The sequence below is a fragment of the Medicago sativa genome, chromosome 3, assembly GCF_051527215.1.
Source record: "Medicago sativa cultivar Bolivia chromosome 3, Bolivia_mono, whole genome shotgun sequence".
Lineage (NCBI taxonomy): Eukaryota > Viridiplantae > Streptophyta > Magnoliopsida > Fabales > Fabaceae > Medicago > Medicago sativa.
In genome coordinates, this window is record NC_140751.1 from 26,454,798 (window position 1) to 26,473,719 (window position 18,922).

At 34.5% G+C, this 18,922-nt stretch overlaps 1 protein-coding gene and 1 pseudogene across 2 annotated transcripts; one reads left to right on the forward strand and one right to left on the reverse strand.

The window, feature by feature from the left end:
* Nucleotides 1-1,398: 1,398 nt before the first annotated feature.
* On the reverse strand, nucleotides 1,399-4,841 carry LOC146936764 (F-box protein SKIP23-like; annotated as a pseudogene). Its single transcript, XR_015030713.1, has 4 exons — nucleotides 4,680-4,841; nucleotides 4,389-4,465; nucleotides 2,974-4,087; nucleotides 1,399-1,690 (listed from the first exon to the last, which is right to left on the reverse strand). The product of XR_015030713.1 is annotated as an F-box protein SKIP23-like (transcript).
* Nucleotides 4,842-17,908: 13,067 nt separating this feature from the next.
* LOC146936765 (uncharacterized) lies at nucleotides 17,909-18,722 on the forward strand. Its single transcript, XM_085757740.1, has one exon. It carries the CDS (start codon nucleotides 17,924-17,926, stop codon nucleotides 18,611-18,613), a length of 690 nt encoding a protein of 229 aa, XP_085613866.1. The 5' UTR covers nucleotides 17,909-17,923; the 3' UTR covers nucleotides 18,614-18,722.
* Nucleotides 18,723-18,922: the final 200 nt, after the last annotated feature.

The following is an 18,922-nucleotide window of genomic DNA, read 5'->3' on the forward strand; positions in this document are numbered from 1 at the left end:
TTAAAAATGACAAAAGTCATTCTCTTAAGAAAAGAAAAAAAAAGATAGGTCCTCAAAAGCTGAACAAATGGGGTCTGAATGAGTTTGACTAAGGCTACAAAGCTCACTAATCGTTAACAAAGATATGATTATCATTGAAGAGGTCCCCTAACGATGGGAGCTTAAACTCACAACTCTACGTATAAGTCAACTTTATTTTCATAAGTTTCATTTTCTTTTTTCTTATTGATTTTTATTCATTGATTTATTTATTTTTTCCATATTTTATTTATGTTATTCTAGAAATAATCATAATTGAGTTGTGTTAAACATATATACATATTGCAATTCGAACATTGATTCGTCGCGTTGTGAGAGATTACTCTCTTTCGCAAGACTCAACTCCTATTGGATTCATCAATTATACTTTTTTTATAGTATATAATAGGTTTAGGATATACTATAAAAAATTTCCTCAAAAAATAAAAAATATTCTTACTTAATAATGTTCGGGGTTCGAACCTCGGACCTTCAATGCATTATACATTGTCGTTACCAACTGAGTTAAACTCACGGGGACAAATTTATATATATATATATATATATATATATATATATATATATATATATATATATATATATATATATATATATATATATATATATATATATATATATATATATAGACACACACACACAGAGGTTTAATTATTCATTTAGTCCGCTCACGGATTGCTTCATTGTTACTCAAATTTGAATTGAGTTAGTGGTATCAAGTATGCCTTGTTCTGTGGTATACACAATGAAAAAAATGCCTAAAATAACACTTTGATCCCTTAACTTTAAAACTAATCAATTTAGTCCTTTTTAACTTATGTTAAAAGTTTTGATTGGTTCCTTAACTTAAAAACCAGTCAGTTTGGTCCATTAAGTTGCGTAAAGTAATGAAATTTGAAAAGTTGTGCAAGTTAATGAAATTTGATCTTTCAACCTGTGTAAGTTAATGCAACTTGGTCTCAATTGATGGATATGGTAGTATATTTGTATATGTTAATGGTCCAAGTTGCATTAACTTGGCTAAATTGTTCGATTTTAAAGTTAAGGGAGCAAACTAAACTTTGAAAATAAGTTAAAGGTCCAAATTGTCGATTTTAAAATTAAAGGTCAAATTGAACTTTAAAAATAAGTTAAAGAGATTTAAAAAAATATATATATATCGATATGAAAAATCTTTGGCCATGTTCATCACTAAATATGAACCACGTCAATCAGGTATAACAAATTAACAATATACGATTTTGATTTTGAAAAAAAAATTCATATAAATGATTTATATGAACAGCATAATTGAAATTAGAACATTGAGCTTGAAAGCAATCAACCTCTGAACTTGGAAATTTTACTTGACAATTAGGACACTGAAAAAGGAAACAAGCTCCTCAAACATAGAATCATTGTTTCTAAATGGATTAAAATTGTAATGCATAGTTCTTTCCAATTAACACCATATACTAACTATATACTAACTACCTCATGATTACAAGATTGTCATCAGTGACCAAAGCAAACCAATGATGGATTATAGAATTCTTCAATACCTAGTAGTACTTCATAGTTCTTTCCAATCCTTAACACCATATACTACTTCATGATTACAAGAATGTCATGAGAGACCAAGATAAACCAATGATGGATTAGAATTCTTCAATACCTACACAAGAAGAATGGAAAGGTTAAATATGAACAGGTAGCAACTCACAAATATAACTGATAAAATAATTAAATTTCTCACAGTGCAACTGTACAGTCTTCCTCATGTTTTTTAACTAGTGCAAACAGCTCCACATAAATTTTAAGTCTCCACAAAGTAACCAACATATAGTTTGAACTGGTCTCTCTCCCACAGTGCAACTGTACAGTCTTCCTCATGTTTTTTGGTAATAAAATATGTTTGCTTGATACATAGAAGGCTAGGAATATGGACTACAGCACAAAGATTATAAAACTCAAAATTTTGGATGCAAAGTTATTGTAATGGCAACATGCTAACGCCTAGTCTAAGCAATAAAACATGACAAATAGAAACAAAAGATTTAAAAAGAGTTACCTAGTCTACATTCTTTTAACCAAGCCTATTTTAAATCCCCCACTATTAGCATAAGTATAACACCATTGTAAATGAATATCACAAGGACAATCAATATTAAGAGCACTCATCCAAATTCAAAAAATCGTTTGATCTGAAATTTAAATTCAATAGCATAAGTGTTGAACCCATGTTGTAAGCATCATAAAGCCTCGCGTCTACCATCTTTGCTTCATGATAAAGTTGTATAATTCATTTGTTGTGTGGCCTTTATTCGTCTGTGTATATATAGACAAATTTGTCTATTGTGAGGCCTTTATTCTAAGTCCAACATTTGGGTGCCTAAAGAGAGGGCTTGGGTCACCTTACCCTTAGGCCAGCCCTGGTAAGTTGCTAGCAGTTATTCTATTTATCCCTTGTAAGCAACTGTGCAGAAAGTTATTCTCAGTGTGTTAGTGTCATACAACGTATATCACATGAATACATGATTATTATACTAAGTTCGTCTAACATTTTCATATACAGCTAGAATTATGCTTATAAGTTCCTTCATTACACTTCATTTTTATAACTTTTTTTTTTTTGAAAGGACTTCATTTTTATAACTTATAAGCATATTCATTTAACAATAATTTGAACTTAGAAGTCAGGATTATTACCACAATCTAGCTATATATGAAAAAGTTAAATTAAGGAGCTTACAGAAGAAAATTGAAGTCCAGGTACCAATTTTCACTTATCCAAGAAGAAGTTAGAAAAAAATTGAGTCAAAATGTAATATTATTTCAATATTCATATTTCCATAAGTAGTAGTTGCAAAGTTTAAACAATCTAACTATAGAAACTAAGCACAATAATGCATTACCACCACTATCACATTAAAAACATTTAAATGCAAGAGAACATACTCTGGATGTGAATGCAGCCTGACGATCCACTCTGGAGGTGGCCAAAATAACCTGATGTAATTGGGATAACCAGACAACTTGGAGACCCGACCTTGATCCAAGCGAAAAATACGCATTCCAGATTGTATTTTATCAAGACTGCTGAAGTCATTAGATATATTGTAGACCACAGAATTCCCATTTCGAACCTGCAAATCTGAAGCTTTAGCAGAGAATGAACAGTCTCCCCCCACAAAAAGAACGATGTCTCCAATATTTGCCAACTTGACCCACTTCTTCTCGTTCTCATCAAGCCTGAATACATCAAACCTTATATCCTTATCAGCATTAGAAGTATCAATTCCATGGCAATCCACAAGCAACAATTCACATTCACTCTCCACCAAATGTTTAACATTGCCACCAAACACCGGATTGGCCAGCAAGTGGACGGTGAAATCTGGTCCAATCATCAAAGTGCGGCCATCTTTGTCTGCCACACATGGCCTGCCTTTGAAAAGGCAGATGTCTCCCCACAATGACTTTGACATGGTGGGGATACTCGTCCAAGAATTGTCCCCACATCGGAAGATCTTTGGTACCAGAGAGCTGTCGTATGTGAGAAGAGCAAGAGGCTGTCCCACATCACTTGTTGCAACAACGACCTTTCCATAATGGAGACGCGTAGTCTGATCTGAGTCGGGGCCGTGAATGTAGAACATGTGTCCCAGATGGAGGACAGGGAGTTGGTTGAAATCGATGAGATCATGTGCAAAACGTAAAGGTTATGCCATCTAAATCAGGACCAATTCTAATCAACCAAGGGTGAAGAGGAGTTTGTTGCTTTGGTGGTTTGATGAGAAAAATGTTTTGTTTGGAGAGGCAGCGAACGTAATTGCTGGTAGGAGTGGGTCGGTTTGATGTTGTGGGTGGTTTGATTTCGTTAGGGAATTGTGGAATCTGTTTCAAGAATGAATGGTTGTTGCGACAGTAGTTTGGGACGGATGAGCGCCAAGTGGAACAGACGGAACGAAAGCGAAGAAGATAGAGTTCACTGTTGTTGAGTTTTTGTGATATTAGTTGCAGAAGTTCTCTTGGAAGCTGAGACCAATCTGCTTCCATGGATGCGAATTCACTGAAACAGGAATTTGGCGTCGCGCCCGGAACAGTGTTACCATATGACAATTTATTCACATTATCATATGACAATTTATTCACATTGTTACCATATGACAATTTATTCACATTATCATCTCAATTTTTCAGTAACTACCAATTCTTGTCAGAATCACGTTCTTGTTATTGAAAATGAACAAAATAGTGAAATCTTATTTTTGAAGGAAAATGAGATTCTCTTATAAAAAATTTATTTGTTTCTCCCATAAAACAAATTTGTAACTTATAAAAACATGCCACAATGAAATTTAGCTACTTACAAGTCACAACTATGAAGATTCAAGTCTGTTCCTAGCAATGCCTTCTGGAACGGCCACCGTAGCGATTTCCACCGAATCTGAACATTATACAATCATTATAACTCTTGAGAAAACTTAATTAAAGCTTAATTAACTACAGATAAAAGAATTTGATGAAACCCCCAATTTTCTACACTTAGGGTTTAAATGGAACCTATGAAGATCTAAATTAGACTACAATACATATACTAGTTTCTACTGCTCATCAAAGCTAGATATCACTAATACATTCTATGAATCAAAATTTTTTACCTCAAGAAACACCAAAGATTAAACCCTTCATGACTGGGTATTTTCAATTCATCATGAATGTTGAATATATGATGAGAATTTGAGGAAATAAAATGAGAAAAATGAAGAGGTGAGGTTGAATGGAGGGCTGAGTGATGGTGTGAAGGGAATTTTGGAAAAGGTAAGAAAGGGTTTACGGGAGCGAGAGTTTTGTGTTGTGTTCTTTTTGTTTTTTTTTTTTTTTTAACAAAAACAAAACGAAATTGATAGAGTACACGAACATGCTAAAAAAGTAAAGGGTGAATCTGCCAACAAACTTAAACACCCAAATTAATAGCATACAACTACAAAATGCCTACAAATAATATGATAATAAAATATAAGTCACTGAAATACGTAGATTTGTAATTGACTGATGTCAATCTTTCAATAGGAACTAAACTGCATTTAATGTCGTGGCTTGACTATTTTTTTCCTATACCTCCGAATCTTTTTGTCCATTGGGAATGTTCGGGGGAGGGGAAAGAAATAAGAAGATTAAAATGGGTCGTTTGATGGTTTGGCTTGCAACGGTTTGGGTCTTGTGGAAAGTCCGGAATGATAATATCTTTAATCGGAAAATTCATGTGGTGGAGGAGATTGTGGAGGAGATTAAAGTGTTATCTTGGAGGTGGCTATTGAGTAGGACGCAATTCCCGGTTTGTCTTTTTTATGAGTGGAGTTGGAATCCTATTTTATGTCTTAGTAGGGAAGGGAGGAGGTAGTGGTGGTACCTTGGGGTGAGCTGTTTGGTTTGGTGGGCCACTGCCACTTTGGTGCGTGGCTTTTGGGCTGTCTTGAATCCCTCCATGCTGTGCTAGAGCGCTGTTACTGCTGTGCTATTTGTCTTCAGCAGCTGGCCTTCTGGTGGGTCGGTATTGAGGCAGGGGTATGCTTGGTTGTGTCAAGTATATCTCAGCCACATGTTTCGACGCCGTTTTTGTTTTTGGTCGACTTTATTCTTAGGGGTATAAGTGTTTCGTCTATATGCGGCACTTTTTTTGGCATCTTTGTCCCTTCCGCGGGTGTTTGTGCGTCTTGCATAAGCTCGTCGAGAATAATATTTGCCTTTTCAAAAAAAATAGGAACTAAACGAATACTGCGACAAACGCGAAATCAAACACCGCACAAAACGATGAACAACACATAGCCGCACTTAGACGTCGAAATCACAAAAAACATGAAAGGAAAAACTTAATATATGTGAAAAATACTTATTTAAAGCTTATTTAAAGAAAAAAGGAAAAAGGATGTAGAAGGGTCATTTTAGGTAAAAAAAAAAAGACCTAAAGCCACCCCCTCGCTGAATGAAGGAGATAGAAAGTTTAGAGAGAATTTGGAGTTTATCTCACTAAAAAAACTAAATTAGGTTAAGGTTTGTGTAAATTTTTGTGTTGTGTTCTTTTTGGCAAATGAAAATGAAGGGTGGGTGTGGTCCGAAATATACAACTACTGCCCCCTTCTTGTTTCTTGTTTTTTTCAGCCTCTCAATATATATATATATATATATATATATATATATATATATATATATATATATATATATATATATATATGGGGGCTGTTAACTTGCACCCACCTAAAAACACTAAGGTACGAGTTAACAAGCTGCACCTACTTATACTTTACTAAAACACCCTTTTGTCTCTATTAAACTTTATTTTAATTAAAAGGACATTTTTGTAAATAGCATAAATAATATTTGTTTATAATAGAAAAACATGGGTGTTTTGGTAAATAACTATTAGGTGCAGCTTGTTAACTTGCACCCACCTAAAAACACTAAGGTGCAAGTTAACAAGCTGCACCTACTTGTACTTTACTAAAACACCATTTTGTAACGCCCGTTTTAATTATTTAATTAATTCAATGAAGTTTAGAATATATTTATATTCTTATATGATTTATGATTTAAGTGGTTTACATGATTGATATGTGTGAATTTTATGATTCATGAAGTTGAGTGGTTTATATGATTTATAAATAAATTATGTGAGGTATATGATTTTTGTGAAGCTGCTATGTTGGTGTGACTTATTTTATTATTAAATAAAATAATATATGAGAAATAAAATAAAAATATTAAAAGTGGAGTTGTGTTGTGAGATGAGTAAATTAGTAGTGAGAAAAGTAATATGAAAAGATAAAAAGACAGACATAAGTTAGTAACACAGTACGTACGTTTTTGGAGAAAAAGGGAGAAAAGTCAGAAGAGGAGAACAAGAGAGAGAGGGCTGCGATTTCTGCAATTACCAGGTAAGGGTGGGACTAACTTTCAATACTATTAAGGGTATGATTCTGAAAAATGATTTTAGCATGATTATGTTGAGTTTTCGTGAGGATTGGAAATTAGGTTTAAGACCGATTTTGATGATTGAACCCTGAAAAGATGTTAGATTGATGCAAAATTAGTGTACAGACCTTAGACATTGCCTAGGGTGATAATTAGATGCTATTTGGATGAAGGAATCATGAAGATAGGTGAAAAGTTGTAATTTTTAGGTTTCTGGCCGTACTGACATTCATCGCTCGCAACTGCGAGCAGGAACACTCGCAATTGGGAGCTGGGAACCCCCGCTCGCCACTGCGAGCAACGCAACTAGCAACTGCGAGTAACCTGTAAGCTCGCCATTGCGAGTAAGGCCTTAGGAGTCCAGAATGCACGCTTTGCTCGCTGTTGCGAGCAAAGTTACTCGCCGCTGCGAGTTAGGCTGTTAGTTGCCCAAAATTGTCCGATGTGATCCTTTCGCACGTGTAGTCATGAGTTGATCTTAGAAGTAAGAAAGAGGGTTGTTTAGGATACTTTCAGAAGTTCCAGAAGTCTGTTTAGGTGACTGAGATTAGTAGTGATGATGTATAAGTATTATTTATGATGCTTTATGATGATAAGTTGATACGTTATTTAAACACTGTTAAATGCTGTAAATGTTGTTTGGTTGCTGCTGTTGATTGTTAATGTCTTGAAGTTGCATGAGTCGGTCTAAGTTGCAAGGATTTAAGAAGTTGTCCATGATTATGGAGTTGTTCACGTTGTTGTCTAAGTTGTAGGAAGATTGAGTCCATTGCATACTCATTAAAGTTGGGGGCTTTAGGTCCGGCAGCCTTGTGCTCATTAAAGTTGGGGGCTTTAGGCCCGGCAGCCTTGTGCTCAAACTACGTTGGGGGCTTTAAGCCCGGCAGCTTTATGCTCACACGTTGAAGAGCCTAATTACGCTCATTTATGTTTTTGATTGGTACCACATGCATTTTCATATCAAGAAGTTTCACGATGGTTTAAGTTGTTGAGTTGATAAGATGTTGCATTGTCAAGTTGAGTCGTGTTGTCGAGTCAAGTGTTAAGTTGAACGTGATATTTAATGATGATGATATTTGATGAGGGTATTTGATTATGAAATGATAATATGCTAAGTGATAAATGTTTGATATGTTAATAATGTTTTATGTTGCTAAATGCATTTTAATGAATTATATGCTTAATTTATTGACTGTGAAATCTCACCCCTTCTGCTTGAAAATGTTGCCCTTCGTATGGGTAACTTGCGGGTAACAAAGACTAGAGGCGTTCGTGAGTGGACTCCTCACTGTGTCTAGGTGCTCTGATACGTAACGGGATGGGGCTTGCTTTCTTATCTATTCCTTACGTGTCTTTTTATGAATAAATGTTGAACCGAAGTTTATGAGATTTCCTAATAAGGCCTGCGTGCCAAGACTTTTATTATGTTGAACTATTTCCGCTGCGTAGTTTCAGATTTTATGATGTTAAATTTTGAAGGATAATTATTATTATCTATCTTATGACTTTCAAGCAGTATGTGACATCCCTTTTATGAATTAAATACTCTGATTTAAATGAAATTTTTATGTTGGGAAAACGGGGTGTTACACATTTTGTCTCTATTAAACTTTATTTTAATTAAAAGGACATTTTTGTAAATAACATAAATAATATTTGTTTATAATAGAAAAACATGGGTGTTTTGGTAAATAACTAGTAGGTGCAGCTTGTTAATTTGCACCTTAGTGTTTTTAGGTGGGTGCAAGTTAACAGCTCCCTATATATATATATATATATATATATATATATATATATATATATATATATATATATATATATATATATATATATATATAGAGAGAGTAAATGGTCACTTTCGTCCCTTACTTTGCACCCCGCTGTCACAAAGGTCTCTGTCTCATGATTAAATACAAAGAAGGTGCACTTCTATTATCACTTTAGTATCTAATGTTAAATAATTTTGTTAACTGATGATGTGGCAAAGGTTTTATGCTTACAAAAAGTATGAGGTGTCACATCATCTGTTAACAAAATTACTTAACGTGAGGAACTAAAGTGATAACGGAAGTGCATATTCTGGGACTACTTTGTAATTAATCCTGAGTCAAAGACCTTTGTGACAACGAGGTGCAGAGTCAGGGACCAATGTAACCATTTACTCAATATATATGTTTATCAATATTATTTGGTTTAATAGCAGTTTTGACCCCTAAGTATCAGAAAGTTGCAATTTTGGCCCCCCTAACAAAATAAAATACAATCCAGCTCCCTAAAGTACTGACCCTTTTGCAGCTTTGGCCCCAGGCCAATTTTGACCAAGTTAATACTAGCGTTTCTGATGATGAAGTCAATTCTAACGAACTGTGTGGTTGAGTTCTCTATGCCACTTCAAAAGGACATTTCCCCGTAGCTTGATTAGTTTCATTTTTACCCTTATTATTTTAATTAAAACCCACTTTTGCCCTTAATAATAAGGGGTCTTGCTAACAAGTGTCATAAGAATATTGTTTAAGGGACCCACAAAAACAAATTTTGTCTTGAAAATACAAGTTAAACACATGTTAGAGTTATAACTGCACAATTTTCAATACAAGAATTGATACTTTTGGATGTTTAAACAATACCCTAAAGGCACTTGTTAACATTTTCGAATAATTTATTACCATCTATAGAAGTTTGGATCAATAAATGATGGAAAAGAAAAAGAAAAAAAAGAAGACAAAGTACGTGAGATAGAAAGAAAGAAATGTATATGAGGGGTAACACTTTGATGATGTTGGGGTGTTCATTTGACATTAACCAACCACAATATTACAAAGTACCCAAAAAAAATGGGTTAATAGGCTTTTACCCCCTGTAATATAGATGACTTTTGGTTTTGCCCTCTGTAAATTTTTTTTTTAGATTCCGTCCTCGTAAAATGAAGATTCTCCTACGTGGCACGCGACGTCAGCAGATTCTGCTGACGTCCCGCGCTGACTGTATAATTTTTTAAATTTTTTTATTGGGGTACACGTGGCATTTTTGTTTTTTTTTTTAAAAAAAAATATTAAAATTTTTTGGAAAATTGAAAAATTAATAAAAAATTTAAAAATTTTGGAAAAATTAATAAAAAAATTCTTGAAAATCGAAAATTAATAAAAAAATCTGGAAAAATGAAAAATTAATAAAAATTGAAAAAAATATTAAAAAATTCTGGAAAATTGAAAAATTAATAAAAATGAAAAAAATTGAAAAAAAGGAAAAAATTAAAAAAATCTGGAAAAATTAATAAAAATAAAAAAAATCTGAAAAAATTTAAAAAAATCTGGAAAAATTAATAAAAATAAAATAATTTAATAAAATGAAAAATAATGAAAAAATTCTGGAAAAATGAAATTTTCAAAATTTTAAATTTTAATAAAATTCTGGAAAATAAATTTTAAAGAAATTTTAAATTTTCGAAAATAAAAATGAAATTCTGGAAAAATGAAATTTTAATGAAAAATTTTCGAATTTTTGAAATTTTCATTAGTATTTCTCAAAAATTTTCCGGGAATTTTTGTGTATTTATAAACCGAGAATAAGGGAAAAAATATGTGTATTTATAAACCGAGCTTAGGTTTTTTATGTATTTTTCGAAATTTCGAAATTTTCATTAGTATTTTTTCCGGGAATAAGGGAAAAAATACACTGAAAAACCTAAGCTCGACATATATACTAATCAAAATTTCGAAAAATACGAATGAAAATTTCAAAATTTTCATTTTTTTAAAAATGATGAATCTTTATAATTTTTTTTGAAAATTTCGAATTTTTTTTAAATTTTTTCCAGAATATTTTTTATTTTCCAGAATTTTTTCATTATTTTTCATTTTATTAGATTATTTTATTTTTTTAATCATTTTTTATTTTTATTAATTTTTCCAAATTTTTTCAATTTTTTTCATTTTTATTAATTTTTCAATTTTCTAGAATTTTTTAATATTTTTTATTGATATTTCATTTTTCCAGAATTTTTTTAATTTTTTTATTAGTTTTTCAATTTTCCAGAATTTTTTATTTTTTTAGAAAATGCCACGTGTACCTCAATAAAAAAAAATTATACAGTCAGCGTGCCACGTCAGCAGAATCTGCTGACGTTGCGTGCCACATAGGAGATTCTACTGACTCAACTGGCTCAGGAGGCAAAACCGAAGAATCTCTATTTTACGAGGACGGAATCTTAAAAAAAATTTTACAGGGGGCAAAACCAAAAGTCGCCTATATTACAGGGGGTAAAAGCCTATTAACCCAAAAAAAAAATCTTGTGAAAAAGAAAGAAGAAAGTCAATTGTAACATTATGGTTGGTCAAGTACCCCCGTGTGTTGTGAAAAAAGAGAAAAAAATCAATTATGATTTGTAAGGCAGTAGTTAGTTAATGTCACATACACATCACATAAGTGATACCATATGTTGTTAGAAACAGCTATATAAAGTGTGTGAGTGAAGATTTTCTTCGTTTATGTTCCTCTCAATTTCTTTTATTTGAAAAGATATAGACATAAAAAAAATTGGAAAAAAAATATAAAGTAAGTAATGATGATAGGACCTGCTATCTATTTTTTGAATCAAGATCTTCTCCATTTTGTATCCTCTCCATTTCTCCTTTTGGAGTGATATAGACTCAAAAAAATTGGAAAAAGTAAGAATAATTAATGATGGTGGGACCCACTTAGTGGTAGGACCCACTATTTATTTTATGTGTCTATCTCTCTTCAAATTGTGTATTTCCATTTATTTTATCAAATGGAGAGGATTCTAACCCCAATTTATTCGAGTCAATATCCTCTCCATTCATAAAAATAAATGGAAGATGCAATTTGGAGAGATATATATACAAAAGAGAAATTCTTACGTGAACTCTCACCTAACACATCATTCTTACACCCAACCAATTAAAACACAACACCTCATTAAAATAATTAAAAAAATAAATTAAAATCAGTTAGGGTGTGGTGGTGCTGATCAGTTAAAGAAAGTGGGGAGAGGATAGAGAGAAAACGTCAGAAATAATAAGGAAAAAAAACCGGATTTTAATTTATTTTTTTAATTATGTAAGAATTTCTCTATACAAAAAATAGGTAGTGGATTCTATCATTAAGTGGATTCCACCATCATTAATTATTTTTACTTTTTATGTGTCTTTATCTCTCTAAATAAAAAAATTATTCAAAAATTTAAGAGTTTAAATCAAATCTATCACTTTTCACTGTTTCTGGAAAACACAACAAATTCTATTACTAACTGTAGAAAAAAGAAAAAAAAAAACACACACACACAAACTCTGAATTTTTTTTTTCCGACCCTGTTTCCCAAAAAAATTCCAAAGTTGACCCCCTATGAGAAAAAAATACAGAAATGACCCACTTTCTATTTTTAGTGGTTTTTTTTGTCGTTTTCTGCAGTCCCGCCATTTGAAACGGCGGGAATGAGCCGTCTTCCTGACGAGTGACAGGCTGCTGCAGGTTTTGTCTTTTTATTTTTTATTTTTTTTTGGTACCGCCATTTCAAATGGCGGGAATGAATATTAATTTTTTTTTTCGTTTTTTTATTTTTTTGGCCATTATTTGTTTATTTAAAACACAAATAATAATAAATGAAAATTAATGATAATAAATATTAATTTATTAATTTTAAAACACTAATTATTTTATTCATACGAAATAAAAACAAAAACTACTTTCTCCTCGGCAACCATCTACGCCAATGTAAATTATGACCTCCCGTAGCACATAATTTATCTTTTTTAGTTCGTACGGGTCGTTGATTTTGCTCTTCCTCTTCCTCTTCCTCATCTTCTTCCTGTTAGACATCCTCATCAGGAATTTCAGCATCATCATTAGTTTCCATAGTGACTTCATTTTGCACTTGTGGAGCTGAGTTGGTCCAGATTTCGTTAACGAAGTCATCGTCATTAAACCCTGCTGCCAGACTTTCTATAGTATTAGTTTGTGAATTTGTTCAATGAGGTGCGTAGTTTGTTTGGGGATAGTTTACAATGTGTGGGGGGGTTGGTAGGTTGAACGAGAAGTACTGTGATTGGTCTGGGTAACTGGTTTGTGTGGTGTACTGAGTTGGATTGAAGTCATCAAATGAATAGTTTGATGTTCGGGAGCTTTCTCCATGATGACTTTGTTGAGAATAGGTTGGATATTGGATTGGGGTGTTATATAAGATTTGGTTTGTGGGTTGTGGCGGTGATTGGTAAGTTTGGTTGTAGTTGTAGTTGGTGGATGGGTTAAAGCTTTGGTCAACGTTAGTGGGTGGAGGTGTCATAAATTGGTTGTATGGTGGAGGTGTATTTGACCACATAATTTCATCTGGCACCGTATAGGTTTCTGGCGCTGCAGGATGCGCGACAATTGTGGTAAAATTCTTGCACATGCTTGCCTTGGGTTTGTCAATAATACTTCTCTAGAAAGCCACAGATGATTTCCGAAAAATTCCCAATACCATGCAAAATATTGACGATTTGGATAAACCTCATGGTTATACCGAACGCCCTGAAGTGCTAATTGATGTTGTTCGTTCCAGTTTTGGACTTGCTGATGATGCTTATCTCTCCACGAGCCTTTAATTTTATCTTTTGTCAAATTAATTTTGTGGAAAGCTTTCAAATTATCTGGTAAGGCAGGTGGATGTTGTGGTAAGCCAAATTGAAGCCGAACTCTGTCCATTTGATGCCTCTCGACTATCTGAAAATTGATGAGATATGTGTTGGCAGACCATATCTGGCTTTCTTCTTCGCTGGTGTAATGGAATTTGAGATAAGACCTCCAGGAGAACTGTTTAAAAATAATGAATATCAGTCTTCAATTGTTGACTAAAAAGCAATCACGAAAAAAATGTAATACCTGATCATATGTCATGGTGTCGATTTTTGAACGTGTAAATACGAGATTATGCCGAGGATTTTCCACGAATTTATTACCATGTGCTAGCCATCTAATTAATTTTTAAAATGTTATAGTTAACATAGGCTGGATAAATGTATTTTAAAATTAATAAAAAATAACATTTATTTTACTTACATATTTGCCAACGGAAGTTGTGTATCAGCTTGTGGTGTTTGCCTGGGCACGGGAGCTAAGCATGACATTCTTGACCACGCCCATGCTTGTAAGAGAATTGTGCACCCAGGCATGTCGCTAGTGCCATATATTGCGCCGTCACACAAGGATCTATATAGCGTGGCCAAACAAGCTGAACCCCAACTGTATTGTCCAACCTCCTCAGGTGATTTATCCAACAATTGCAAAAATGACAAATGTACAAGGTTACCACTACAATTAGGCATTATTCGAGAGCCTATCAAGTGTAAGACATAGGCTCTAAACATATTTAGAGTCGTGGGGGGACCTGCCATACCAACACCATTGACATAATCTTGAAGCCATGATAATTTTATACTCTTCCCGTCATGTCGAGTATTCATTGGCTTACTTTCTAAAATAGGTTCAACAATCTCCCACCCAACTTCCGTTTTACCGGTAACCAGTTCACCGTTAATCTTTAAACCAAGGAGCATATGAACGTCTTCCAACGTTATTGTACACTCGCCTGATGGAAAAAGAAACGTGTGTGTCTCCGGCCTCCATCTTTCACACAACGTGACAATTAAACGATTATCAACGTTGTATTTGTTTAACTTAGTAAAGTCCCACAATCCGGCTGACCTTAAGCTATCTTCAATGGTTGGGGGCGCCGGGGAAATCTTACGATGACAGCGAACTCGAAGGTAATGTTGTTCTTCGTTCTACAAATAAATAAATACAATGAAAAATTAATCAACATTTACTTGGTGTTTTACTAATTATACGTACATAATAGTAATATTCTACAAATAAATAAATATAATGAAAAATTAGTCAACATTTACTTGGTATTTTACTAATTATACATACATAATAGTAATATTCTACAAATAAATAAATACAATGAAAAATTAATCAACATTTACTTGGTGTTTTACTAATTATACGTACATAATAGTAATATTCTACAAATAAATAAATACAATGAAAAATTAATCGACACTTACTTGGTGTTTTACTAAATAAATACAATGGAAATAAAATAATATTAACTTACATTAATAGTTTCTGAAATATGACAGGATCTATGTTTGTTGCCTAAATAAAGGATGTTTCCCATCTTTAAATTAGAAGGAAAGAAAAGCTTTGCGGTTTTGTTATTTTTCACAAGGAAAGACAGGATTGATTGAGAGCAACTGGTGTGTAGTGTTCAACTACAACACTGATTTTATAGAAGGAAAATTTAAGTCTTATGAATACTTCCACAAGAGCTAGTTTCAATAATTCAGTGTGGTCTTTTCAAGCATGCATGTACAGTTTCAAGAATCTTGAATTTTTCACAGCAGGATTCAGACTGCCTTCCATTACCGCCATTCCAAACGGCGGGAGTACTCAGTTGGCCAATCACGTTTATACACGCGTCCCTGTTCAGTAGACAAAGCTCTGTTCACGCGCCTGCCTTCTACTGTAGCGCTTGCCTGCTTCTGCTTCCATCTGTCACGCCCCTGCAAAGCTGACAAATGCACTGTAGCGCGTGCTTGTCTCTTTGTTCAGTACCGCCATTCCAAATGGCGGGAATGAAGTAGCCACTCAAGGGTAGACACGTGGCAATGTTGCCTTATTTGGAACCCATGCATTCGTCTATATTAGTCTCTTCTTAACACACTCAGGAACTTGCAAATATTTTCAACACACAAAACAACAATGGCACCCACACCAGAGAATATATTTTTCATTGTCCATTACAATGGAAAAGTTTCAAGAAATCAATTTGGTTCATTTTTTGAAAGTGAGCAAAGAAAATGTTTTTACGTTAGCATCAAAAGCATCATTGATCATTTGCAAAAAAGAATAGAGCAGAAGCTACACCTTAGTGAATCTCAGGTGATATCCAAAATTATATATCGAGCACCACAGACCTTTGCTCAAGGTCAATTCCAGTATAATGACACCGAAATATACGACAATGATGACATTGCAGATATGTTTGCCACTCACAAATATTTTAATGCGGTCGGTTCCATTGAGTTATCGGTTATGATTGAAAACCGGGAGATTCCACAACATCGTCAAACACCGCAACCGCGTCAAACACCTCAACACAATCAAACACCACGATATGAATATGAACCCCCATCTTCATCACAACAATTACCGTACACCCAACTGTTCTCACAAACACAGTATGAATTTGAACCCCCATCTTCATCACAACAATTACCGTACACCCAACCGTTCTCACAAACACAATATGAATTTGAATCCCCATATTCATCACAACAATTACCGTACACCCAACCGTTCTCACAAACACAATATGAGTTTGAATCCTCATCTTCACAACCACCACCGCAACACACAACCACAAACACAAACTCGCCTAGAAGATCTTTTCACTCGTCAGTTTAAAGACATCCCAGACAACATTCAAGAACAAGAAGAAGAAGAAGCTAGTAGTGAAAGTGACGAAGACGAGGCACTTCAGCATGATGCAGATGAAGAAGACGAACACCAAAACAGAAATGAAGAAGAAGATATTTGGAGGAACATTATGTCTGGCACACAACCACAACCACCGCAACAGGCAGTGCCAATCAGAGCCGCTTATTGTCCCCCGCTGCATATGCGTAACGTTGACGTTGATGCATATGATGCTCTACCTACAGACAATCACTGGAATACGAATGTTCCTGTCGATGGGGCTATTGAGCAAGGAATGACATTTCACAGCAAAGAAGATTGTTTGCATGCAATCAAGTCTTTCCACATCCGACAATCGCTGGATTACGATGTTATACACTCAGATCCAAGAAGATATGTCTTTCAATGTACCCTCGAGACTTGTCAATTTAAGTTGAGAACGTCCTTTAGAAAAAGGAGTGGCAAATGGAAGATTGGGACCATGATGGGTCCACACAATTGCACATCGACTTTAATGTCACAGGATCATCGTAAGCTTAATTACAAACTTATAAGCCAAAGCATCAAAACACTTGTGCATGCAGATGCCTCGGTAACGCCAAACTTGATCATTGCGCACATTAAAGAAAAGTTTAACTACACAACCACATATCGAAAGGCATGGTTAGCAAAGAACGCGGCTATCGAATCTATTTACGGGAAATGGGAGGAATCTTATAATGATCTTCCACAATGGTTGAATGTGATGAAGGAGACAATGCCAGGGACCGTCTTTGATTTAAAAACACAAATTGGCGAGAATGGAGAGACACAATTTCATCGTCTATTTTGGGCCTTCTATCCATGCATCAATGGGTTTAAGTATTGCAAACCAGTTGTCCATGTCGACGGGACGTGGTTGTATGGCAAGTACAAAGGGACATTGTTGCTCGCGGTAGCTCAAGATGGAAACAACAAAACGATTCCAATCGCCTTTGCGCTTGTCGAAGGTGAGACAAAGGAGGGCTGGAGTTTTTTTTTGAAAAATCTAAGAAGGCACGTCACAAAAGGAATATCTGTCTGCATGGTCTCCGACAGACATGAATCAATTAAAAGCGCATTCATGACCCAAGGAATGGTTGGCAAGAAACTGGTTCAGCTCATGTGTACTGCATTCGACACATTAAGCAAAATTTCATGAGGACAATCAAGGATGGAGATCTTAAGGATGTTGTAAATAATATGGGTAAGCATATTATCTTACAGTTTTTTTTATATCGTGTTATTATTAATTAAGTTCACTATCTAACTAATTGTTTTTTCTTAACGTGTAGGACATGCCCTAAATGTACCCTTGTTCGATTACTATCGTGGTGTAATCCAGAAGGCAAATCAGCGTGCATTAGATTGGGTGGACAGTATTCCGAAAGAAAAATGGACTCAAGCATATGACGAGGGTCGACGATGGGGCCACATGACAAGCAACATCATTGAGTCGTGGAACTCTGTGTTTAAAGGAACACGCAACCTACCTGTTGCGCCTATAGTTCAATCAACCTACTATAGGCTGGCATGTCTCTTTGCTGATAGGGCTCAAAAAGCGTTTGCAAGGGTAGGTTCCGGAGATTTGTTCAGTGAATATTGCCAGAATGTGATTAAGGATGACATTGTTAAGTCCAATACCCATAATGTCGAACAGTTTGACCGAGAAAGGTTTACCTTCTCAGTCCGTGAGGCCGTCAACTACATGGAGGGAAGGCGAATGGGAACTTTCAAGGTGGACCTACAAGCGGGGTGGTGTGATTGTGGGAAATTTCAAGCTTTACATTTGCCTTGTTCCCATGTCATAGCCGCGTGTTCTTCATTTCACTATGACTACACAACCCTTATTCCAACTGTGTTCAAAAACGAGAGTGTTTACTCCATCTACAACACAGCTTTCAAAGTAGTCCATGATAAGAGTTATTGGCCCCCATACGACGGTCCCGTGCTTTGCCATAATCCAAACATGCGAAGACTAAAGAAAGGTCGACCCAATAGTACCCGCATAAGGACTGAAATGGACGAGGAGGTGGTAGAGAAGACTCCGACACCGAGACAGTGTGGGTTGTGTCGGCATACCAGTCATATTAGGAGGAATTGTCCGAGTATAAATAACCGATAGTTAATAATGTTATGTATTATGTGTTCAAATAAATTAATATGTTTTTATTTATTATTATTATTTGTGTTTTAAATAAACAAATAATGGCCAAAAAAAATAAAAAAACGAAAAAAAATTAATATTCATTCCCGCCATTTGAAATGGCGGTACCAAAAAAATAAATAAAAAAAAAGACAAAACCTGCTGCAGCCTGTCACTCGTCAGGAAGACGGCTCATTCCCGCCGTTTCAAATGGCGGGACCGCAGAAAACGACAAAAAAAAAAAACCACCAAAAATAGAAAGTGGGTCATTTCTGTATTTTTTTCTCA